This window comes from Dermacentor andersoni, chromosome 11 (genome assembly GCF_023375885.2).
Source record: "Dermacentor andersoni chromosome 11, qqDerAnde1_hic_scaffold, whole genome shotgun sequence".
NCBI classification, from domain to species: domain Eukaryota; kingdom Metazoa; phylum Arthropoda; class Arachnida; order Ixodida; family Ixodidae; genus Dermacentor; species Dermacentor andersoni.
In genome coordinates this window covers 61,838,332-61,863,795 of record NC_092824.1, presented here as the reverse complement: position 1 = coordinate 61,863,795, position 25,464 = coordinate 61,838,332, and the positions used below count along the sequence as shown (strand labels likewise).

At 48.6% G+C, this 25,464-nt stretch overlaps 1 protein-coding gene across 1 annotated transcript; it reads left to right on the top strand.

Annotated features, from left to right (window-relative positions):
- On the top strand, positions 1–23,648 carry LOC126518380 (uncharacterized). Its single transcript, XM_055064199.2, has 3 exons — positions 1–183; positions 6,764–6,868; positions 23,397–23,648. The coding sequence occupies exons 1-3, from the start codon at positions 7–9 to the stop codon at positions 23,610–23,612; spliced, it is 498 nt and encodes a 165-aa protein (XP_054920174.1). The 5' UTR covers positions 1–6; the 3' UTR covers positions 23,613–23,648.
- The last annotated feature ends 1,816 nt before the right edge of the window (positions 23,649–25,464 follow it).

The following is a 25,464-nucleotide window of genomic DNA, read 5'->3' as shown; positions in this document are numbered from 1 at the left end:
CTCGTCATGAACAACTACATGAGCGCGTTCGCAGCGCAAGCTGACGCGCCGAATACGCTGCGAGGCGGCCAGCAGCCCAGGACGTCCATGGTCCCGGTGTTTCTCAAGGACGACCAGCAGCGACTCCTCCTCTTGCAGGCTGGCAGCGGAGGCGGGATTCCTGGAATGTGGGCTCTGATTCAGGTAACGGGCTACACGTAATGACGCTGAAAGGTAGCCTTGTGCAAAACATGGACGCACGTACGCATGTTATGCTCGTCACGTTTAGGTTCCCGCAGTAAAGGAAATCAAATTTCGCTAATATTTTCCCCTTAGTCTGCAATGACGGTCCACCTAAACTCCCAAGATACATGGAACGCCTATCGTTCCGCATGTTTAAACATGGTTCCTATTTCAGGTGTGTCGAAGAACGCTCCGAGCATTCGCCAGTTTTAGCGGAGCTTTGCTTACGTACCGCTCCGCTCAGACTTCGCGCGCACCGATCGCTACATTAACTGCGTTAGTTTAGATTATTAGAGTGAGAGCGCCGCTACTGCAGGTACTAACCCAGAAAACGCCTGGTTCCGTAAATCTGACCTTCAAGCTCAGCCAAGGTCAAACCGGGACTTAGCCTGCCACTACCGGCGGCTGCTGCGTACGCCACGTGAGCGCTCATATCTTGAAAGCAAGCTGCGATGTCGGCAAAGTGCGCGGTTGCACGGGCGTCATCGTCAAAGCGATGTGCAACGTGTCCAAAGTGCACCGAGGGCCGGTAGCTTCGTATGCGCTGTGCTTTCGACGCTTAGTTCGCGTTGAAGCGAGACGCAGCACGAAGCTCAATTCGCTCGCTGCTGCTGCCCCGCCGAGTAGCGTCTGTGTGTTGTGGTGCAGTTGTATAGATGCCGTGGTTTCAGACGGCGCCGAGCAGCGTCTGTGTCCTTTCGCAAAGCAAGCAAAACCGTGCTTTCGCTCGACAAACTGCGTTTAATCACGTTGACACACGACAAATTTTTGAGGCGATTGCCTTAGATCTCTATGTTTCAACGTTGCGTTGTGAGGTACCGAAAATAACACGGGACCTAAGGAAGGCCAGAAGTGAACCAGAACATGTCCAGCCGTGTATGAGAGATGATTATTGGCTAGCAAAGATAATTACTGATCGATTAGTGTTTGGATTAAGGTGGATTAACGTGATAACGGTGGATGGCAGAGGAATAAAAGGGATTAGGGCGGATTAAGATCGATTAAGTTGTAACACGGAGGACTCAGGTGGATTAATTAGAAATAAGGTGGATCAAGGTAAATTGCAACAGGCTTTACAAAGCTTTCGCCTTCGCGCCTCTTGGACGATAGCTAAGGACATCTGAGATTTTTTTTTTCCCAAGCGTGTCCACCAAAACGTCAAGCGACGCCCTCGCGGCTTGGCTGTAAAACAACCGAGAGACCAAGTACAACGCACGGTTTCGCTGCAGAACGCGCGCAGCGTTCTACGTGCCGCTGCCGCTACGAGCGTTGGGCCCACGCACATTAATGCTCTCACTAGCCTTGCGCCGAGTAGGTGCCTGGAAATAGTTAGGACACACCGGTCTGAGTGGAGCTCTACGCAGACGCTCCGCCAAAACTGTCCATTAGGCACAAGCATGCGGAACACAGCTCTAGATAAAAGGGATTATTTCACTGGAATGTAGATACGCGTATTTGTGGTTATTGTAACTCAAAAAAAAAGTTAAAAGGTCACAACTATGAAACGCCGCGTGCCTTATATTTCACATGGAACGTCGACCGCTCCGTTAAAGTAGGGTGAAAAATGCTTTCGAGACAAAGTGCAGCTGACACGCTGTGACACGCTGCCTCATTTTTCGAGGTTGAAGATTCTAGTGCCTGGAAAATTATGTGTCCGCGTCGTTTAAAGTGCGCGTGATCCGGTCCAGGTTGAACCCAAGCTACGTTTCAGCAACTGATCCCGAATATTTATTGCGGCTGCCAAGATAGCCCTGTGCCACATCGACGTCGTCTTTGGGAAGACCTCCATGCGGTCAAAATGAACTCGATGGTCAAAGAACTCCATGTGGTCAAGATGAGCCCGGTGTTTACCACTTACGGCCTGCGTCACAATAATCTAGTCGTTTTAACACGCGAAACTCCCAGAATTCGTATTGACGCGTGTACTTATCTTTATCGGGCGACCACGTTTCGCCGCCTAATCGCACAGCGCTGGATGCGCCTGCATGTATCCGAATTTTCTGGAAAGTTATCGATGCTTCCATCCGGCTGTCTGTTGTCGCAGAACCTTGTGTTATCTGATTTCATCGCGTGACGCGAATGGTGTAGAACTTTGTGGAAGGCACGCGGGTCCGAAGGATTAGTCTGGAACATTCGATGACTGCTGTATAAAAGCCGACGCGCTTGACCCGCTGATCAGATTTCCGACGATCGCCGACCTTGTTCGCCGCTATCGTTGTGCTATAAGTGTAGCCTGTTCTTGTGGGCACAGGTTCGCCCAATAAAAGTTAGTTTTTGCCTTTCACAGTATCGCTACTGTGTTCTTAACGTCACCACCACGTGACATCTGGTGGAGGTGCTGGGTATGTGACGTCGTCAGGTCGTCTTTCGTCGTCGCATTCTTTCCTTCCAGACTTCGTCGGGACGGCGGCGTGTCGTTATGTCGTCGAGGTAGCTTCTTCGGCGTCTTCGTCGGCGGCGGAGGATCTTCGACAGTTCGACGGACAGCAACCGCACCTCCATCGGTTGCTGCTTTTAGTTTTCCGGATATGGGCTCGCAGAGCGGCCCCGGGCTGGGCCGGTGTATGGTCGGCGCTGCGGCGACAGGTAGCGGCCTGGTGACGGCGAACGGGACGGTCGTCGAGGGCTCCACTGAGTAGCGGCGAGGTAGTCGGCGATGTCACGAGGGCGTTCACCTTCCTTCGGGCGCTGTGCGTTCACGGCGAAGCCTCGCAATCCCAGGTCGCGGTATGGGCATCGGCGGTATACATGGCCGGCTTCGCCGCAGTGGTAGCAGAGCGGGCGGTGGTCAGGAGCGCGCCAAATGTCCGTCTTCCTCGCGTAGGTGCGCTGGGCGACGGGTGGTCGTGCTGGCGGCGGCGGCGGTGGACGACGGAATGGCGGCGTGACAGGGCCCTGGCGCGGTCGCGGAGGGGGACCTTGACGGCGTGCGACGGCGGCGTAGGTCATCGCTTGCGGCTCAGGCTGCGGCGATTCAGGGGCTACTCCAAGTTGTTGTTGGAGTTCCTGACATAAATCCAAGTCTCCCCGTGATTAAGCAGCAACAGCTCAGAAGTCTGCTTCGACGATACAAAGACTGCTTTTCGACGTCATCGAGGATTCGACAAACACCAGTCGCAAAGCATCGCATAATAACCGAAGAGTGCGCTCGACCACTCCGCCAGAGCCCTTACCGAGTTTCGACGCGAGAACGCGAAGCTATAAGACAACAAGTCGAGGAAATGCTGCGCGACGACATCATCCAGCCATCGAAAAGCCCGTGGGCGTCTCCAGTTGTTTTAGTGAAGAAAAAGGACGGAACCCTACGTTTCTGCGTCGATTATCGTCGACTGAACAAAATCACGAAGAAAGACGTATACCCCCTCCCACGGATAGACGACGCATTAGATCGGCTCTGCAATGCTAAATACTTCTCATCGATGGACCTCAAGTCTGGCTACTGGCAAATAGAAGTCGACGAAAGGGATCGCGAAAAGACCGCCTTCATCACGCCAGACGGCCTCTATGAGTTCAAGGTTATGCCATTTGGACTGTGCTCGGCGCCTGCAACGTTCCAGCGAGTGATGGACACGGTTTTAGCAGGATTGAAGTGGCAGGCGTGTCTTGTTTACTTGGATGACGTCGTTGTCTTCGCCGCAAATTTCGACGATCACCTTAGGCGGCTTGCGACAGTATTAGAAGCCATCAATTCATCAGGGCTCACTCTGAAGCCGGAAAAGTGCCGCTTCGCTTACGATGAGCTTTTGTTCCTAGGCCACGTCATCAGCAAATCAGGAGTACGCCCCGACCCACAGAAGACAGCTGCCATCGCAAAGTTCCCGCAGCCAACCGACAAGAAGGCAGTGCGCAGATTCCTTGGCATGTGTGCCTACTATAGGCGCTTTGTCAAGGACTTTTCACGCATCGCGGAGCCGCTAACACATCTAACCAAATGTGATGTCGCGTTCAAGTGGGAAACGCCGCAGGCCAAGGCATTTCAAGAACTCAAACGACGCATGCAGTCGCCGCCGGTACTTGCACACTTCGACGAGGACGCCGATACCGAAATCCACACTGACGCCAGTAGCCTAGGCCTCGGTGCCGTCCTAGTCCAGAGGAAAAACGGAGTCGAACAGGTGATAGCTTATGCTAGCCGGTCGCTGTCAAAAGCGGAAAGCAATTATTCTACGACTGAAAAGGAATGCCTCGCCATCATTTGGGCTACAGCTAAATTCCGCCCTTACCTCTATGGCAGGCCATTCAAAGTCGTCAGCGACCACCACGCGTTGTGTTGGCTAGCTAACTTAAAGGACCCTTCCGGACGGCTGGCGCGGTGGAGCCTCAGACTACAAGAATATGACGTCACGGTAGTATACAAGTCCGGAAGAAAACACTCCGACGCCGACTGCTTATCACGCGCCCCAATCGATCCCCCGCCGCAAGACGACGAGGACAACGACGCCTTCCTTGGGATAATAAGCGCGGAAGACTTCACTAAACAGCAACGAGCAGACCCGGAGCTAAAAGGCCTCGTCGAATATTTGCAAGGGAACACCGACGTTGTCCCTAGGGCATTTAAGCGCGGGTTGTCTTCGTTCACACTACAAAAGAACCTGCTCGTGAAGAAGAACTTCTCACCAGTCCGCGCCAGGTACCTTCTTGTTGTGCCATCAGCGCTGCGTCCAGAAATACTGCACGCCCTACACGACGATCCAACCGCTGGGCACCTCGGATTCTCCCGGACGCTATCGAGAATACAGGAAAGGTATTACTGGCCGCGTCTGACCGCCGACGTCGCCCGTTACGTCAAGACATGCCGAGACTGTCAACGACGCAAGACACCACCGACAAGGCCAGCAGGATTACTACAGCCGATCGAACCTCCTCGTCGACCATTCCAGCAGATTGGAATGGATTTGTTGGGGCCGTTTCCGATGTCAACATCCGGGAATAAGTGGATCGTCGTGGCGACGGACTATCTCACCCGCTTTGCTGAAACCAAAGCTCTACCGAAAGGCAGCGCAGCCGAAGTGGCGAAATTTTTCGTCGAGAACATCCTGCTGCGACATGGTGCCCCAGATGTCCTCATCACCGACAGAGGAACGGCTTTTACAGCAGAGCTCACCCAAGCCATTCTGCAGTACAGCCAGACAAGCCACAGGAGGACAACTGCCTACCATCCGCAGACGAATGGTCTCACGGAGCGCCTGAACAAGACCCTCGCCGACATGCTAGCAATGTACGTCGACGTCGAGCACAAGACGTGGGACGCGGTTCTGCCGTATGTAACCTTCGCTTACAACACGGCGGTGCAAGAAACAACACAGATCACGCCGTTTAAGCTGGTTTACGGCAGGAACCCGACGACGACGCTCGACGCCATGCTGCCGCACGTTACTGACGAAGAGAATGTTGACGTCGCTAGCTATCTCCAGCGCGCCGAAGAAGCTCGACAACTCGCCCGCCTACGGATAAAGAACCAGCAGCGTACCGACAGCCGACATTACAACCTCCGACGACGCTTCGTCGAGTACCAGCCCGGTGACCGTGTTTGGGTTTGGACCCCTATACGCCGACGAGGACTGAGCGAGAAGCTTTTGCGTCGCTATTTCGGACCGTACAAGATCATCCGACGTGTTGGGGCACTGGACTATGAGGTCGTGCCAGACGGCATTTCGCTATCACAGCGGCGCCGCTCACGACCTGAAATAGTCCACGTCGTGCGACTCAAGCCGTACTACCAGCGATAATGAACTTTGGGACTTCGCGTAACTGACCTTTGGACTTAATTTTTTTTCGTTGTTTTGTTACTTATGTTTAATAAGTGTCCTTTTGTGTTTTGCTCTCTTACATTTGTAGCATCGGGACGATGCTTTTTAAGAGGGGGGTATTGACGCGTGTACTTATCTTTATCGGGCGACCACGTTTCGCCGCCTAATCGCACAGCGCTGGATGCGCCTGCATGTATCCGAATTTTCTGGAAAGTTATCGATGCTTCCATCCGGCTGTCTGTTGTCGCAGAACCTTGTGTTATCTGATTTCATCGCGTGACGCGAATGGTGTAGAACTTTGTGGAAGGCACGCGGGTCCGAAGGATTAGTCTGGAACATTCGATGACTGCTGTATAAAAGCCGACGCGCTTGACCCGCTGATCAGATTTCCGACGATCGCCGACCTTGTTCGCCGCTATCGTTGTGCTATAAGTGTAGCCTGTTCTTGTGGGCACAGGTTCGCCCAATAAAAGTTAGTTTTTGCCTTTCACAGTATCGCTACTGTGTTCTTAACGTCACCACCACGTGACAGTATGTTGCGTTGAACTTGGTGACACACCACGAACAGCGATCGGGATTGACATAGTCGGACCACTTTGAGCACGCACGAACGTAGCTGCAGCTGGTAAACGCGTGTGTAAACGTGGTTCGGTTCGAATGCAACAGCATTTGGTGCCGCGCTCGAGCCAAAGGGCCTTTCCGAAGGGTGTGGGAACTCGCCTAACCTTCGCTGTCTTTGCTTCGTTTCTTTCAGTATGTAGATGATATTAACACCGCACTTTTCTTCGCAGGTATTGGGCTGCATCTCCGAACGCAACGCCTCGTTCTGCGTGCGGTCTGAGCGTAGGATCCGTCCTGCACTGCCCTCGAGCCAAGACAAGGGTCCCGACATTCAGGTTTGTCGTGGTTGCCTTCTCAAGAAACGCACCCTTAACAAAGCAAATTGAGCAAAAGATACAAGAACGCGTTTCTTCGCACCCACTGTGCAAATGAAAACCATTTTTATGCGACCACGTTGGAGTTTCTTTAATTATCCACGTTTCTTATTCGCGACCTGCCGGAATAAGAAAAGGGAAGGCACTCAATTCCATGCATTCTCAAACGTAGCATTTTTTTAAAAATATGTGTACTCCCTTGTATTCGACAACTTCGCTTTTCGAACATTCCCTATCCGTATAGCCTCAGCGAGCGAGTGAGAAACTTGGCACTCAGTTAAGTATCCTTACGTGATTCGAATGCGAAAGCATACCTACTTCTTTAAGTTATAACTTTACGCTGAAGACCTGCACTGTACCACCTTGATCATATTCTACCAACCTTAAAGCATGGTAATCCACCTTAATCTACCTTATAATCCACTTTAAGGTACCTTAATTCGCATCAATTTACCATAATCTACTTTATTTTCCCTAATCCATGTTAATAAGCATCTATATTGTCCTAAAAAGCATTAAATTAGATAACTATCTTCCAGGGATTGTACGTCCTATGCATTGTGAAACGGTCGTGTTACTCTTTGATGTCAGTTGGAAGGCTTTTCTATATTTTAGCACCAGCAAACGCTACCTAACGGCGCCCAGACACTTTGTTAGGCCTTGTTAATGTGAACTTGCTAAGAAGTGTTTGTCTAGCGAGACTGCTCATTTGCTGGTACCATAACTTTTGATTCACTTTGTTGCTTATACAAGGAGATGATGTAACATTCAGTGGTGTGCGGCAGCTTTCATACATCATTCAGTATTAACGCGACAGCGTTAAGGAGCCCGTCCCGGATCGGATGTCGCTTTGGCAAAAGGATTATCCATACTCTAAACAACGCATGCCCAACTACTTCTCTACAACCAAATTTGCTCATACCTTGTCTTTCATTCTCTACAAAGTTGTTCCTGGGAATTTTGAGAACGAAGCACGCAAAGAAATCTGTTGGGAAAAAAAAACATAGAGAGCGCATGTCCTTTAAGTTAGCTGTTCTCGAACTGAAATATTAAAAGTGCGAAACTATAATAAGAGATCGACCCACGCAAGAGGCCGCGTTTCTACGAGAAAGCTCGCCTTCATGCATATCGTTCGCAGCCAGCGTTTCCCGGTAATCGTTACGGTTACATAAGCTGCAGTTACCGGGAAGCATGAAAAGCAGTACGGAGTCTTTGAACGCTTTCGCGTTACCCTCTTAAAGGCGAAGCTTAAGCGTCCTCCAATTTTTTTTTTTTTTTGCCATATCATCTCGCGGTACTCGAAACGTACTTCACTGGTGTCTTTCGTCGTGCGTGAGGATACAGCGGCATATACCAAGTTAGTGACAATGCATTTCGCAAGCTGAAGACCGCTTCCAAGGTCGATCCTTCGGGGTCAAAAGGCTTCGGAGCCAAAAAATGGGTGTTCAGAACGAATCACCACCGACATCAGCAAGTGAAGCCGCCGTGGTTGCTCAGTGGCTATGGTGTTGGGCTGCTGAGCACGAGGTCGAGGGATCGAATCCCGGCTACACCGGCCTCATTTCGATGGGGGCAAAATGCGAAAACACTTGTGTAGTTAGAATTAGGTGGACGTTAAAGAACCCCAGGTGGTCGAAATTTCCGGAGTCCTTCACTCCGGCGTGCCGCATAATCAGAAAGTGGTTATGGCACATAAAACCCCATAATTTAATTTTAGATCAGCAAGGGTGGTCATTGGAGCAGCGATTGAAGCCCGACTATGTGAGGAGAGAACAAGCATTGGGAAAGAAAAAAAAAATGTTTTTGAGGTAAAACGAGGCAGTTAGATTCACTAAAAGAAAGAACATGTCTGATCAATTATATATCCACGTGGCGAGAGAAGAAACGATAGCGCTCCTTATTAATAAATTTTCTTTCATTTTGAGCGCCCATCATAAAATGCGGCGATGACGCCGCTATGACTTGCAATGCAATGCAATGGAGCTCTTGAAGTGTGCAGAAAAGCCTCTCGTAAAACTCACCTGTTACAAAACTCACCTGTCACACTTCTCTTGCGCTGAATAACTTGTCTGTTGAATTTAATTACTAGTGTAGCTTTGCCAGGTTCCCCTAATGTGTGCTCAACGTGATAACTCTCTTCACGGGAGCTTCCCAAACTAGGTTCTGCGATCGTCAACTTAGCGTTTCGTGAGCGGCCAGAAACGAATCCAACCGCCAGCCCACTTTGGTGGAGTTTTGCATTAGCGTTTCAAGTTAACAATTATAATCACCACATCCTCATCGGCGATGGGGGAGTGGGAAAGAAGGGGGGACGGTTCCGCCGCTCTCTGAGAAGGCACGTAGGGCTACTTAGGCAAAAGGGAATACTCGGAAAGCACCTATCTATTCACTAGAAAAACCTGCCGGATGAAAAAACTCGTAGCTCCACCTGGAAGGCGAAGCACCTATTGCGATAGCAAATTAGTAGATAGCTGTGCGAAGTAAGGATAGTAGATTTATCGGCCGTATCAACTTGTAAACATTCGCTTACTGACTAAATTAATAATGATAGAATGTGTAAGGGTTACTCGACGAGGACGCTTAAAGAAACACACACTGAGACAGCGCTGTCTTTGTGTGTCCTTGTTCAGTCGTGCTTACAGATTCTATGATGGATTCAAACCGACTAGCCCATCAACATGTTTTAACTAAATTAACCAGCATGGTGTCAGGCGCGCACAGGTAAACATGAACACACACCGCTCGATGATAGCGGAAAGTGTCTGTGAAAACGCTGGATTAGGAATCGCGGTAGTACCGGTGAGCCGATTGACCTCCGTGCCTCTGTCGCTTCAACGCGTACGAAACGTCGAAAGCACAGCGCATACAAAGCTACCGACACTACGCGCACTCTGCAAAAATTGCATAACGCTTTGAAGATTAGGCTCCCCGGGCACGTCCATTGGCCACGTCGCAGACCGCTTCCAAGACACACGAGCGCCGGCAACGCGTCCTTACCGCGTCCGGCAAAACGTCTACTACGGCTTCCGCGATTCGCGTGGCCAACGCCGTAGCAGTTGCCGCGGTTGTCACCGCTCTGTACGGAGAGGTGGGCGAGGAGGACATCGAGACACCGTACCGCCGCCGGAGAAGAACGCCCTTCCTCCCTCGCCTCAGCCCTCTACCTCGCGCGGCACAGGAGAACGCACGTATCTGGGGCTAAAACCCCTTCGTAACGTAGTGCCACGCTTTGAAGAATGCCGCCTCCTCCTCGGGCGCTCTGGCAAAGCCACCTAGAAAAAAAAGGAAGGCCTCCGCACGCCGGTGTGACGTCACGCTAGTCGGATGAGCCGGACAGTCGACGCCGTCGGCGTCTCCGCGCCTAGGTTCGTTGCGCTTGCAGGGTGTCTCTTTGCGCGTCGCGGATACTATGGCATGGGAAAATTAGTGCTGTCCTTAAAGTGCCAGCACTTTATAAATGCATATGCTTCTGTTCGAAAGCAAGACACGTATAGCTGCCGCAAAAAATAAGGGGGAGCCGCTGGTTCACCGCAGTCAACACCACCATAGAAAGCAACATTATTTCATACCTTCCTTAGATTACTTGCCTGGCGACATTTTTTTTTTTTTTGCGTGTATCGCTACACGACCTGCCTTATTGTGCTTGTGATGTTTGGTCGGGACTAAGACAAGCAAACTGCATGAAGCTTAGTCACTTTAACCTTAGACGGAAAGAAAGAAAGAGGAAAACTGCATATTGAAGACACAGAATATACTTTATTCACAAATGATAAGAACTGCATTCTGAAACAAACATTTTAAATCTTCGATATAGAATTACAATTCTCACTCCTGTATTGCTTAAAACAGTCCTCGCTGGACACACGAATGTCGAGGTTCATTTCATTGTGAAAATTTTATTATTATAGGGTCACGCAAAACGAATTGTCAAATAGAATAAGCTTCCGTATTTGTTGTACCATTTCTTGTGGTTCTTTTCTTTCCACCCGCCTTGTTTGCAGGCCTTTTTGGTTTTCATAAAATGCTGAGATAATGGTGAAAAAGTAGGTCAGAAACGAGAGGCCTACTCTCAGTCCTGAACGAAAACATGCAAATAATGGATTGCGGTAACATGGAGAGTTGGAATCATAAACAGGTAGCACAATACACCCAAATGCTGGCATTTGAATTGGCCAAAATGCAGGGTTTAAATTTTGCTAATTTAGGCAAATAAGTCCTAGCTACGCCACAGGTTTCTTTTTACAAGGGTTCTGCCAACACAAACATGCGTAGATGTTCAACAAAGCAGAGCTTTGTGAATAAAAAATAAATAATGAGAAACATATCTCAGGCCTTCAATGTCTGCAATTTTCAGTCGTTCTTGGCGTTGCGTAATTTGTCATTTTCTGTGCGGCACAAGTTGTTCAGCACTGTATTCGCTGCAGCACTTACAACATGCCCCTTTACCTCCTGTGCAGGATGACCGAAATCCCACACATCTACATTCTCAAAGTCATGAATGGTAGCGAACACAAGGCCGACGAGAGTATCTTTCTGCCTAGGAAGGCTGTAAAATCGTACGGCATATTCTGGTGTCCTGAGCTTGTCCAATATAATTTCAGTAAAGACTACAGCATTAACTACAACCGCTCGTGGAAACTTCAAGCCACCCTTCGTCATCTGCGTGATTAATGCATTCTCAGGGTCATCTAGATCGACGCCTTGCATCACAATGCTTTCACTGCAAGATGCGCATGTCAACTTTTTTAGAGCTGCATGGGCACAATAGCCGGCAACATAGGTTAGTGCCGGTAGCCTTGACGTTTTTTTCTTAATGTCGGAGTTGGTCACAGTGACTTGAAACTGTCCGTTTCCTGAATGTACACTTGTCTCCAACGTGTTCGCGCTCGGTGGTAGTAGAATGTCCAAATCTGGCAGGTCCAGAACCTTCTGCAAACGCAATTTGTTTTCAGATTCATATATCTGCCTTATAGACACGTGGTAATTGGCACCAGACAGTTGCCGGTACTTTCCAAAGCGATCCTCTAAGCTATCAGTTTGAAATTTGCCCAAAAGAACATACTCGAAATGAAGCTCTTTGAGACAGTATATGGCAAGTTCGTGCAAGGCATGGGTAGTGTGGCTGAAAGCTATGTGCGCCTCACGTGTCAAGCGGCCATTGTCATGTTCGAGGCTTCTCCAGTGATCAAGCCATTGAACTATTCTCTCTAAGAATTCTAGTTGAGGACATGACGATGAAACTATTGGACCTTGCAATTGATCTCGCAACCTCTGTCCTTTTCTTGGCGTCTTGACGTTAACAATGTTCCACCAAGTCAAAATGGTGTCGACATATTGAGAGGTTTCCTTTGCATGCTGGAACGTTGAAACACTGAGAGCAGCAACAGTAGATGAGTTAAAAATCTTTAAGGCCAGTTTAACGTTCGGCCGTTCCATGTTTGAGGGGTTCAGTGCCTTCAAAGTGAGCGTTGGTGCTAGCTTCAAGAGCTCATGCTTTTCAGCTTCGTGCAGCTGGCATAATACCTTGAAAGATGCTGTAAGTATCTTTGGTTCAGCTTCATCACTCTTCGGTTCAGGAAAGTACATGCATTTGCCAATGTTTCTTTGATTCGGCCAGTTATTTCTTATACACTTTAGTATGTGAACTGGGTCCACCACAATAAACAGGGGTCATGATGGGTCAGCAGGATGCTGGTAAACAATGCTGACACTTGCCGGCTTAGCGAAGTAGGACATGGCTTTTCTGTTTATTCAGTTATTGTACGAGATCACTGCGATTATTCTAAAACCGGATGCCTCTAGATCAAGAACAATCTTCCGAAGGAAGTCGTGCAGTGCCTTAGCATCGATTTGTGCCACAGGAAGGATGTGTACAACATCCTTGTTTGAAGAAAGCAGGCTCTGTATCATAAATACGTGGGCAGTTTTTGCTGCAGTCGATGAATTTACCGCAGCACCAGTAACCAACCCAGCCTTATAATCAAAAAATGATTGAAGGTGAATCTCATCAATCATTAACGTTACAGTCTTTTCATGCTCTTTATATGTGCTTACAATACGTTTTGCATAGGAAAGAAAGCTACATTCTTGCTGCTCCGTTTCAGGGCGTACATCGTACGATGAACACAGTCTTCTGATCGTATCAGGATGCGGCATCTTAAGCTTCATCGAACTTCTCAGGAATCTATATGCATGAGGTGAAATTGTGAACAAAAGGCTAGCAAAAACCAATAAATCGGGGGGATATCGGCCAGCATCGTTCAAAACAAGATCAGCTTGACTCTTCAAGAATTCAAGCACTTCCAAATGCCATTCTTGCAACTCGCATGCGAAATGTTTTCCACTTACTTCCTCTAGCAATGTCGAAACCAATGTCAGTAGATGACGGGCCTTTTCAGAACGCTCAGCGCTGATATCCTTACGTGTCTGTTCGATCATGTGTAACACACTTTTCAAATCTCTCAAGTCGCACAGCTTTTCAGGAACTAAAACATCACCACACTTCCTCACACCCGTTTCGCCAAAAAATACTTAGACGCGCAGGTCTGTGGACACGATCACCGAAGTACGGACTGCAGGAGCAGATTGAAGTGACAAGTCCAAAAAGAAAACCTTGGAGCCCTTGTTCAAAACTGTCCAGAAGTCCGAACACTGAAAGCTTGGCAAGGCCTTCAGCAAGTCCGCAAAGCTACCAACCGATTTTTGGCGTCCTCTTCTGCTTGGGTTTGCTGAGAAAGCATTATTGCTTTTTGCAAATATGTGGCTTCCAAGCGCGCTCTTTTGGCAGCCGGCGCTTCTCGAACGCACACTTGCGGACGCGATAAATAGGCAGGGCAATTGGGAAACAAGCTCGGAACTGCAGTTTTCTTCAGACGGATGTTTTTCATGGCAACTTCGACCACTTTTCCTGTCTTTACGTCCGTGTAAGATGTCGTCTTCAAGTAATCCGATGGCAAGAAATGCTTTTCACAGAGCTGCAATAAAAAGAAAAACAAGCCGTTACAGGTATGAAGCTCGACGAAAACGTTGAATTTACAAGCGCGTCGACATGTGCAGAGACCCATCTATTGTGCACGCGTGCACGAATGCATTGCGCACTATGCTGACGAAACCTATTCGTCTGGAAACCCAGAATAACAATAGAGAGAAGAAATACTTCCACTGTGTACTTCGTTGGCGAGAAGTCCTTCCGAGGAACTGCTCTCCTCCATGCTTCCCGAGTGGCTCGGTCAGATGGGAACTTCTGCACTCGGACACTTTGTCCTCCGTCATAATTGGACTTGCAGTTTGGTGCGCAACAACAGCCAGGCATCGTTGCGCTTCCGAGTACGACGAACCACGCACAATCGAAGAAAAGCAATCGCGTTTACGGTGCAGCATCCCCACCAAAGCCACCAAGCAAATGCTCCACGCGTTGCCGCTCTAGCGTTGCAGCCACGGAGAAAATTTGTTTTCAGAACGCTCGCCGCGTTCTAGAAACGCACCGCTACCCCATCCACCGCTACCATCCGACTATCATGACGTATTGACAGGGGAGAGGAGGCGATGCGGAGGCCTTACATTTTTGTCTAGGTGGTTTTGGCTCTGGCCGAAGCTGACGTTGCGTCGCTATTGGCCTAATAGCATCACGTGGGCGCCTGCGCCATGCATCAGCGCCATTTTTGCTCGAGAAGCGTCTACGGAGAGGCGACGAGCGCATGTTGGCGCCGTTGCTACGCGCGAGCAGTGTAGGCGCCGCCACGGCAGAGGAGGGAGCGCGAAAGAGAGGAGAAATGAGGAGGAGTGTAGGTGGAGGAGGAGAGTGTCCCAGCTTTACGAAGTTTAAGGGGCTTTATCTGGGGGCGCGTTCCCCGCTCGCGCACTAAAACCCCTTGATAATTTGAAAGTAGCGACCCTCTCCTCCTCACGGCGCTTTCCTCCTCAATTCTCCTCGCCCGCCGGCTGCGCACGGCGCGCTTTTCCTCCTGGGCTCCCGCGGACGGGCCGCATGATTCTATGGAGGCTTGTTATTTTGGGCCAGTTGCGCGCCCCAGAGGAGTTGAAAATTTTGAGAAATGCAAATAACAGCATCAATAATGCTGGAGGCAACGTTTAAGAGGAGGTTGGTATTTTCTTAAAGCCGTATGAACGGGATATACCGATGTAAAGGGAGCTTTGAGGCGAGTTCTATACTCCAGACGATTTTTCTGCCACATGGTCAGATCCTTTACTTCGTGCGTCTGATCTAGTATTGATTGTGACACGTCGCTTTATGTGTGGCTTATTAAGCGAAAGCCTTAGACCTCTGTTTCAAGGTCCCGTTGTGAGCCACGTGACTGAAGGAAGGCGGGAAGCGAACCAAAGCATGTGCAGCCGCGTATAAGAGATGGTTAATGATTAGCAAAGTAATGATTGATTCGTGATTGCATTAAAATTACTTCGGGTGTATTAAGGAGGATTAAGGTGGATTAAAGTCGATGAAGGTGCATAAGGGTGAATGAAGGGGATTAAGGTGCATAAAGGAGGACTAGGTTGGATTAAAGTCGCTGAAGGTAGATTAGGGCGGATGAAGGTGCGTTGAGGTGCATTAAGGACAATTATAGTGGATTAGGGTGGATTGAAGTGCATGAAGAAGGATAAGGGTGGATTAAGAAGGATTAAGGTGCATTAAGGAGGAATATGGTGGGCTAGGGTGAATTAAAGTGAATGAAGGAGGATTAGGGTGGATTAAGGAAGATCAGGGTGGAATGAGGTAGATGAATGTGGATTCGGGTGGATTAAGGTGAAATAAGGACTATTATAGTGGATTAGGGCGGATTAAAGGGAATGAGGAAGCATTAGGGTTGATTAAGGAGGATTAAAGTGCATTAAGGAGGGTTGGAGTAGATTAAGGTCGATGAAGGTGGATTAGAGTGCATTAAGGAGGACTTTCGTGGATAATGGTGGATTAAAGTGAATGAAGGAGGATTAAGGTCGATGAATGTAGATTCGGTGGATTAATGTGCATTAGGAGGATTAGGGTAGACTAATCTGTTTTAATACTCAATGAACCCTAATTCACCTTAATCCACCTTAATTGTCCTTCATCCACCTTAATATTACCAACCCACCTTAATACAACCTAATCAACCTACATTGTCCCTAATGCACCTCAGCCTACCCTATACGGTCTTAACCCTCCTTTAACAACCATAATCCACCATAATCCTCCTTTATCCGCCCTAATCCTTATTCACGCGCATTAATCCAACTTAATTCTGCCTAATAGTCCCATTCTACCTTAATACACCCTAATCCACCTCTATCGAACTTAATCCAGCTCCATGGTCCTTAATCCACCTTAATCTATCCTAATCGGTCTTAAGCCTCCTTTATCAACCCCAATTCACCTTAATCCATATTAATCGACCTTAATCCTCCCTAAACCTTGTTCATGCCCCCTAATCCACCCTAATCGGTCTTAATACCCTTTCATCAACCCTTCAGCTTAATGCACCCTAATCAACCTTAATCCTCCCTAATCCACCTTATGTCAATCACTAATTATTCATAAATTAACTTGGGTAATCAATCTCTTATACAGGGTTGGACATGCTTTGGGTCACCTCTGGCATTCCTTGGGTCACGTGATACTTCCAGTTTACAACGCGACCTTGCAACATAGAGATCTAAAGGCTTTCGCCTTAAAACTTTAAAAAAAACGCTCAATGTTGACTAGCTAACGCTCATCGCCTGCAATACCACGGGTATACTTGCCACTAATTTTTGTCAGGGCGTGAAGTAGAATCTATAATGCTGCACTTCCGACTGAATAACAATAGCTAGCGACGTGCGAGGTGATGGAGCCGCCCCAGAATATTAAGCATACTGAGGACAGCCACAACAAAAACGCTGGTGAGCAGGCCCGAAGAATGAAAAAAAAGGCAGCATTACGGGATGCTTTGCTACAAGCTATAAGACGCTTCAGCTCGCAAACAACGCTGTTCTTTGTCGGAACAAAGTTATTTCGGCCAATGTCATGCAGCCACTGCTTCCTGCGCAAGCCGTCACGCTTTCCTTGTGGTATCATAAAAACGGCATAACCATCTTCAGGCTTCTTGCTGCAGTTATATGCGCGACATCCCGGCATAGCGCTAGCACATAGAGCAGGAAACACAGCGTACAACGTTCACTACGCCGAGCTAAAGCACCGAGCCAGCCGTGCTCAGGAGGAAAATGGCGCGAACGAAAAAGAAAAACACAAGCAAAACTCAAGATCCCCGCGTTTCCAAGGGAAACGGCAGGGAGACCAATCGTCGTGCAGAAAAACGGGGGCAAAACTGGTTGCCGCGGGGGGGAAGCGCAAAGGGCGAGGAGGAGGCGAGGAGGTCGCGCGGCGGCGGCAGAGTTCAAAGAGTCGTTACTTTCAAATTATCAAGGGGCTTTATCGCGCACTAGCGATTGAACCAGGCTCACCCACTCACCCCCACGCGCTTTCACTCATACGTTACCTCAGGGCGACGTCAACGGCGTAAATGCGCCTGAAGTGTCCATATAATGCTATCACAATAAGAAAAATCAGCAGAGACACCTTGAGACTGTTTACGTGTCAGAATGCAAAATCAGTGTCAGTTGTAGACGTCAGAACGCGGGAACGCGCTCATTTTACACACTCATGACATGGCGCCACTCTTCCCCCTTGGCTGCGCAGTCACGTGACCAATGACGCGCGTACTATAGGCCACGCCTTTATTCAGCCAGGTGGCTTCTACGTGACGTTTGCAATGACGCACTCACTATAGGCCACGCTTTTGGTCAGCTAGATGGCTCCTACGTGACGTATGCAATGACGCATGCACTATAGGCCACGCCTTTAGTCATCCAGATGGCTGCTACGTGACGTATGCAATGACGCACGCTCTATAGGCCACGCTTTTAGTCAGCGGGATGGCTTCTACTTGACGTATGGAATGACGCACCCACTAACGGCCACTCTTTTAGTCAGCCAGATGGCTGCGACATGACGTACGCAATGACGCACGCACTATAGGCCTCGCCTTTGGTCATCCAGATGGCTGCTACGTGTCGTATGCAATGACGCACGCACTATATGCCACGCTTTTAGTCAGCCAGATGGCTGCTACGTTACATATACAATGACGCACTGTAGGCCACGCCTTTAGTCAGCCAGATGGCTGCTACGTGCCGTGTGCAATGACGCACGCACTATGGCCGCGCTTTTAGTCAGCCAGATGGCTCCTACGTGACGCATGCAATAACGCAAGCACTGTAGGCTGCGCTTTTAGTCAGCCAGGTGGCTGCTACGTGACATGTGCAATGACGCGCGCACTATAGGTCACGCTTTTAGTCAGCCAGAGGGTTGCTACGTGTCGTATGCAATGATGCACGCACTATATGCCACGCCTTTAGTCATCCAGATGGCTGCTACGGGACGTATGCAATGACGCATGCACTATAGGCTACGCCTTTAGTCATCCAGATGGCTGCACGGGATGTATGCAATGACGCACGCTCTATAGGCCACGCCTTTAGTCATCCAGATGGCTGCTACGGTACGTATGCAATGACGCACGCACTATAAGCCACGCCTTTAGTCATCCAGATGGCTGCTACGGGACGTATGCAATGACGCACGCACTATAGGCCACGCCTTTAGTCATCCATATGGCTGCTACGTGACGTATGCAATGACGCACGCACTATAGGCCACGCCTTTAGTCATCCAGATGGCTGCTACGGGACGTATGCAATGACGCATGCACTATAGGCTACGCCTTTAGTCATCCAGATGGCTGCACGGGATGTATGCAATGACGCACACTCTATAGGCCACGCCTTTAGTCATCCAGATGGCTGCTACGGTACGTATGCAATGACGCACGCACTATAGGCCACGCCTTTAGTCATTCAGATGGCTGCAACGGGATGTATGCAATGACGCGCACACTATAAGCCACGCCTTTAGTCATCCAGATGGCTGCTACGGGACGTATGCAATGACGCACGCACTATAGGCCACGCCTTTAGTCATCCATATGGCTGCTACGTGACGTATTCAATGACGTACGCACTATAAGCCACGCCTTCAGTCAGCTAGAACTTTGGAGCCGCCGTGGCGTTGGGGAAGCGTGCTCGCCACGCAGGCCCGGGCACGATGTCCACACAGACCGAAAGGTGTCACATTTTCTTTTTAAGCCAATAATTTACTTTGATTGCAGGAACCTCCCTGAGAAATTTCACTTATATCCGAGCATTTTCTGACGTGTTTTTCGCTCTCTGCGCCGTCTGACGTTTTTTGGTTCCACCTTTCCGTCATGCCGACTACGACCGATTTTCACTAAATTGGGCATGTAATGCTGTCGCATTAAAAAAGAACAATGTGCAAGAAACCGTCGATAATAATTGTCAATATAAGCGATCGATCGAACACTTCAACTAAGCTATTCACCGTAATAACGGAATGATGCAACATGAAGGTGTTTATTTGTTGCAGCGAGCATAGATTGGCAGCGCTGCTTCTTGCATTGCGTAATTTTGTAGGCAAGAGAACCGTTAACCAGAAAGTCTGCAGGCGGTGCCGGAAAGCTCTCCCGGAGGTCGCCGCAGGGGGGGTGGGGGGAGGCGTGGAGAGTGCGGAGAGAGAATATGAATGGGCAAATCTTTTTTTCGAGCGTTCCACCGGAGCATCTATACCACCAGCTGCCCCATAGCTCGCCTACTCACATATATGCGCACGACGACATCTTCAACGGAGCTAATTTCTACATCCGCATTCACGCCCATAGGATATCTTCGAGGCATAGCTCCGCCATGTCTAGCTCGCTCAGTGTTGACGAAAAACCTAAATTTACAGTTGAAAATGCCACAGAAAGAACTCGCAAGTGTGCGAGAATCACGTTTCGTATTGACTGTTTTCTTAATCCTCTGTATTTACTGTTGGTGACGAACGCTGGAGAGCGTGCGCGAGGATATGTGCCCTTTTGTATTGGCGGTGAAAATTCAACCGCCAACCACCGATTACAAAACCGGGTGAAAGATTAAGGTAAAAAAAAGGTATTGTTCTTAAAGATGTGGTGGAAAAAAGTGGTGGCCTCGCGGTCATTGGTTCCTTCTGACAGTATACACTTCCCTCGGTAACGACGAGACGATATACGCTCTGACCATAGGGGGCCATGTTTAAACACACGCGGCAGGACGCCCTTTTTGAAGTCCGAAGGCAAGAAAAAGGGACCACTGCACACAGTTGAATAGCATGACGTCGAATTCGAAGTACACTGTTACCACCCGAGATAACTATCAGCCACCGTACGTGCTCGCGCGGGAATTTCGTGGAGCGAAATACCAGCCACTCTTTGAGTTTGCTCGCACACGGGCAAGTCGCGCACGCAGGGGTGGGAGCCATGCCGTTTCAAGGGTCATCTAGACGCCCGAGACGCCCATTATACCACAACACCAACAGCACAGTAACCGAACACCCGATGCACGCCAAAGTTCGCTGGGTTCACTCCTGACGGGAATCGCACCACTGCGAGGGCAGCCGAAAAAACACCCAACGTCCGCAAGGCTGCGGACCAGTTCACTAGCCCCTTTTCTCGACTCGAATCACGTTAGAAGAAAGCAGCAGTAAAAAAGAAAAAGAAGCATTCGATGCATGAAAGCCCCCGACGAACGTACCACGCCGTGCAAGTCTACGCGAGTCTTAAACGCCAGTCTGGGTTGAGCGCGCCCCTGCCGGTGAAACGAGGCAGAAAGAGATGAGGACGAGGAAGGAGGTTCGACGTAAGCGATGATGCGGGTATTTAGGCTCGTTTATTATAGGTATGAATGGGCTAAAGTTAGCAAGTTAAAAAGAAAGCATTTACTCAGCTTCACGAAAGCTCAAGTGAAAAAAATAATAATAATTTGAACTCTCTAACGGCACAGCGACGCCACATCGCTCTCGTCACAGAAACCCCGACCTACATTTTTTTCCCTTTTTTAAGTGAACCACTCTATCGTCAAACTAACCAAATATAGTTATTATATGCTACGCATTTTGTCTGAACTGGTTCGGGGCTTACATTACTGCCCTCTTAAGTGTTCAGCACTGAATAGGGAAAATAAAGGAATGCCAGATCAAGCTGCAGAACAGGTATTCGGTTTTAACTCAGGAAGAGGACCTTAGTGTTGAAGCAATGAACGACAATCTTGTGGGCATCATTAAGAAGTGTGCAATAGAAGTCGGTGGTAACTCCGTTAGACAGGATACCAGTAAGCTATCGCAGGAGACGAAAGATCTGATCAAGAAACGCCAATGTATGAAAGCCTCTAACCCTACAGCTAGAATAGAACTGGCAGAAATTTCGAAGTTAATCAACAAGCGCAAGACAGCTGACATAAGGAAGTATAATATGGATAGAATTGAACATGCTCTCAGGAACGGAGGAAGCCTAGAAGCAGTGAAGAAAAACTAGGAATTGGCAAGAATCAGATGTATGCGTTAAGAGACAAAGCCGGCAATATCATTACTAATATGGATGAGATAGTTCAAGTGGCTGAGGAGTTCTATAGAGATTTATACAGTACCAGTGGCACCCACGACGATAATGGAAGAGAGAATAGTCGAAAGGAATTCGAAATCCCACAGGTAACACCGGAAGAAGTAAAGAAAACCTTGGGAACTATGCAAAGGGGAAAGGAAGCTGGGGAGGATCAGGTAACAGCAGATTTGTTGAAGGATGGTGGGCAGATTGTTCTAGAGAAACTGGCCACCCTGTATACGCAATGCCTCATGACTTCGAGCGTACCAGAATCTTGGAAAAACGCTAACATAATCCTAATCCATAAGAAAGGGGACGCCAAAGACTTGAAAAATTATAGACCGATCAGCTTACTGTCCGTTGTCTACAAAGTATTTACTAAGGTAATTGCAAATAGAATCAGGAACACCTTAGACTTCCGTCAACCGAAGGACCAGGCAGGATTCCGTAAAGGCTACTCTGCAATAGACCATATTCACACTATCAATCAGGTGATAGAGAAATGTGCGGAATATAACCAACCTTTATATATAGCTTTCGTTGATTACGAGAAAACGTTTGATTCAGTCGAAACCTCAGCAGTCATGGAGGCATTGCGGAATCAAGGTGTAGACGAGCCGTATGTAAAAATACTGAAAGATATCTATAGCGGCTCCACAGCCACCGTAGTCCTCCATAAAGAAAGCAACAAAATTCCAATAAACAAAGGCGTCAGGCAGGGAGATACCATCTCTCCGATGCTATTCACAGCGTGTTTACAGGAGGTATTCAGAGACCTGGATTGGGAAGAATTGGGGATAAGTGTTAATGGAGAATACCTTAGTAACTTGCGATTCGCTGTTGATATTTCCTTGCTTAGTAACTCAGGGGACCAACTGCAATGCATGCTCACTGACCTGGAGAGGCAAAGCCGAAGGGTGGGTCTAAAAATTATTCTGCAGAAAACTAAGGTAATGTTTAACAGTCTCGGAAGGGAACAGCAGTTTACAATAGGTAGTGAGGCACTGGAAGTGGTAAGGGAATACATCTACTTAGGACAGGTAGTGACTGCGGATCCGGATCATGAAACGGAAATGATCAGAAGAATAAGAATGGGCTGGGGTGCGTTTGGCAGGCATTCTCAGATCATGAACAGCAGGTTGCCATTATCCCTCAGGAAAAAAGTTTATAACAGCTGTGTCTTACCAGTACTCACGTACGGGGCAGAAACCTGAAGGCTTACGAAAAGGGTTCTACTTAAATTGAGGACGACGCAACGAGCTATGGAAAGAAAAATGATAGGTGTAACGTTAAGGGATAAGAAAAGAGCAGATTGGGTGAGGGAACAAACGCGAGTTAATGATATCTTAGTTGAAATCAAGAAAAATAAATGGGCATGGGCAGGACACGTAATGAGGAGGGAAGATAACCGATGGTCATTAAGAGTTACGGAATGGATTCCAAGGGAAGGAAAGCGTAGCAGAGGGCGGCAGAAAGTTAGGTGGGCGGATGAGATTAAGAAGTTTGCAGGGGCAACATGGCCACATTTAGTACATGACCGGGGTAGTTGGAGAAGTATGGGAGAGGCCTTTGCCCTGAAGTGGGCATAACCAGGCTGATGATGATGAAGTGTTCAGCATTCTGAAGGGGCAGGCGGCTGGATGGCAAGCGTGATTATACAGAACTTTCAATACGCAAATAACAAACGCACTTACCGCCGCGCACATTTGCCTATCACTGTGTGTAGGCATCACACAATTGAACGGTTAAGGCCAGTTGAATCAATCAATCAATCAATCAATCAATCAATCAATCGGTCGGTCGGTCGGTCGGTCGGTCGGTCGGTCGGTCGGTCGGTCGGTCGGTCGGTCGGTCGGTCGGTCGGTCGGTCGGTCGGTCGGTCGGTCGGTCGGTCGGTCGGTCGGTCGGTCGGTCGGTCGGTCGGTCGGTCGGTTTCAATAAACCCTTTCCGCAGCGTTTCACGAACAACGGTACCCGTCTTCGGATTGCAGCCAACGGCCAGTGGAATATTCACCAAGGGGCCCCTGGCGTCCTGGCTCGCCCCGAGTGACGACGTGCACTGTGACGGCGCCAGCGATGGTGAGAGAGCGACAGTGCAGCAGAAGTTGGAAGCCCTCGATTCGAAGGACTACTGCAAGAGGACAAAAGTTTGCAATGGCTCGAAGGCCTTAATTCTGAAGGAAACAAATGAGTTGATATATAGCTAAGGATCTTCTCTAATAAAGACAAGAGGAACATCGGTGGATAGCACTAACTGGGTCTTTTTTTCTTACTTTACCGTTCGTTTTGTGGCAGATCCGTTAGCGTATACCTAAAGCGCTAAAAAAAACGGATGCACGCGTTTTTGGCGGTTTTCTCAAATAACGGTATCGACGGCGCTTCCGTATTGAGGAATAAAGGGTGCAGGGGTTGCAAGCGGTGGTCGGCAGGGCAGCTTCTAACTGTGCTGGTTAGTAGCAAATAATTGGAGGTTGCGAAACGCTCATTCCCAGCCTGTTTCGAGACGGCCATAGCAAAGTTGGCGTTCTACCTTGTACCTTTATATTCTGGCAAAGGTTGCAACACCCTAGCATGATGGATTTATGGATGGATGGATGAATGGACGGACGGACGGACGGAAGGACGGATGTACTTTTATTCAAATCAATTCTCACACACCAAAATCGGGCCTACCAAAGCCTCACCAAGGGCTTAAGTGCCAGCGCCTCGCAGACAGCGAACATTAGCAAAACAAAGGAAAATAGAGATGTTGCAACGAACTCGACAAACAAAATTTTAAAAAATTTACCAACACAGAACTATTACAACATCAAAAGGGATGACTAATGCAAAATTAAGAGAGTAACACTACATGAAAGAATTATGGGGCAGGAAGAAACGCGGAGGCATACCGCAATATTTTTTTCAGGGTGTAATTTGTATTCATGCACTAGGTGGCATACTCTTGAAACGGGCGGGTACATAGCATTGACGTGTGCGCTTTCCGTACCGGGCTGAGGAGCGAGGAATGCAGTAACGCTATTTTGGTCTTGAATCACGTGGAGGAACATATGGAATGGTGAACTGACTGAACCAGAAATGGTTAGGCACAATAGTTTCTGTTAACAAAGCGTTAAAACTTGGAAGCCTTAATCTTCTAAAAATATCAATGTTACTACCAATCGGCAGGTCGTAGGCAATATTCTTCAAAAGCAAATGCAGAAGCGAATTCACCCTGCTCTGCCAGCGAACCGTGCAATGACCATAAACAGTGATTCCGTATCTAAGCACACTATAGGCTAGAGCGTGTGCAACACATTTAGGGACAGAAAAAGGCGTAAAATACCTCATATTAAACAGGACACAAGATACAGCACGAAGTCTTTGGTAAACAAAAGAAAGGTCGGTCGGTCGGTCGGTCGGTCGGTCGGTCGGTCGGTCGGTCGGTCGGTCGGTCGGTCGGTCGGTCGGTCGGTTTCAATAAACCCTTTCCGCAGCGTTTCACAAACAACGGTACCCGTCTTCGGATTGCAGCCAACGGCCAGTGGAATATTCACCAAGGGGCCCCTGGCGTCCTGGCTCGCCCCGAGTGACGACGTGCACTGTGACGGCGCCAGCGATGGTGAGAGAGCGACAGTGCAGCAGAAGTTGGAAGCCCCCGATTCGAAGGACTACTGCAAGAGGACAAAAGTTTGCAATGGCTCGAAGGCCTTAATTCTGAAGGAAACAAATGAGTGGATAGAAAGCTAAGAATTTTCGCTAATAAAGACAAGATGAACATCGGTGGATAGCACTAACTGGATCTTTTTTTCTTACTTTACCGTTCGTTTTATGGCAGATCCGTTAGTGTATACCTAAAGCGCTCAAAAAACGGATGCACGCGTTTTTAGCGGTTTTCTCAAATAACGGGATCGACGACGCTTGCGTATTGAGGAATAAAGGGGGTAAGGGGTGCAAGCGGTGGTTGACAGGGAAGCTTCTAACAGAGCTGGTTAGTAGCAAATAATTGGAGGTTGCGAAACGCTCATTCCCGGCCTCTTTCGAGACGGCCATTGCAAAGTTGGCGTTCTACCTTGTACC

What these genes read in the sequence shown, in the direction of transcription:
- LOC126518380 (XM_055064199.2), top strand. Translation starts at nt 7, where the DNA reads ATGAACAACTACATGAGCGCGTTCGCAGCGCAAGCTGACGCGCCGAAT. An exon ending in GAATGTGGGCTCTGATTCAG is followed by an intron (nt 184 to 6,763) that starts GTAACGGGCTAC and finishes TTTTCTTCGCAG; the next exon opens with GTATTGGGCTGCATCTCCGA. An exon ending in ACAAGGGTCCCGACATTCAG is followed by an intron (nt 6,869 to 23,396) that starts GTTTGTCGTGGT and finishes TTCGGATTGCAG; the next exon opens with CCAACGGCCAGTGGAATATT.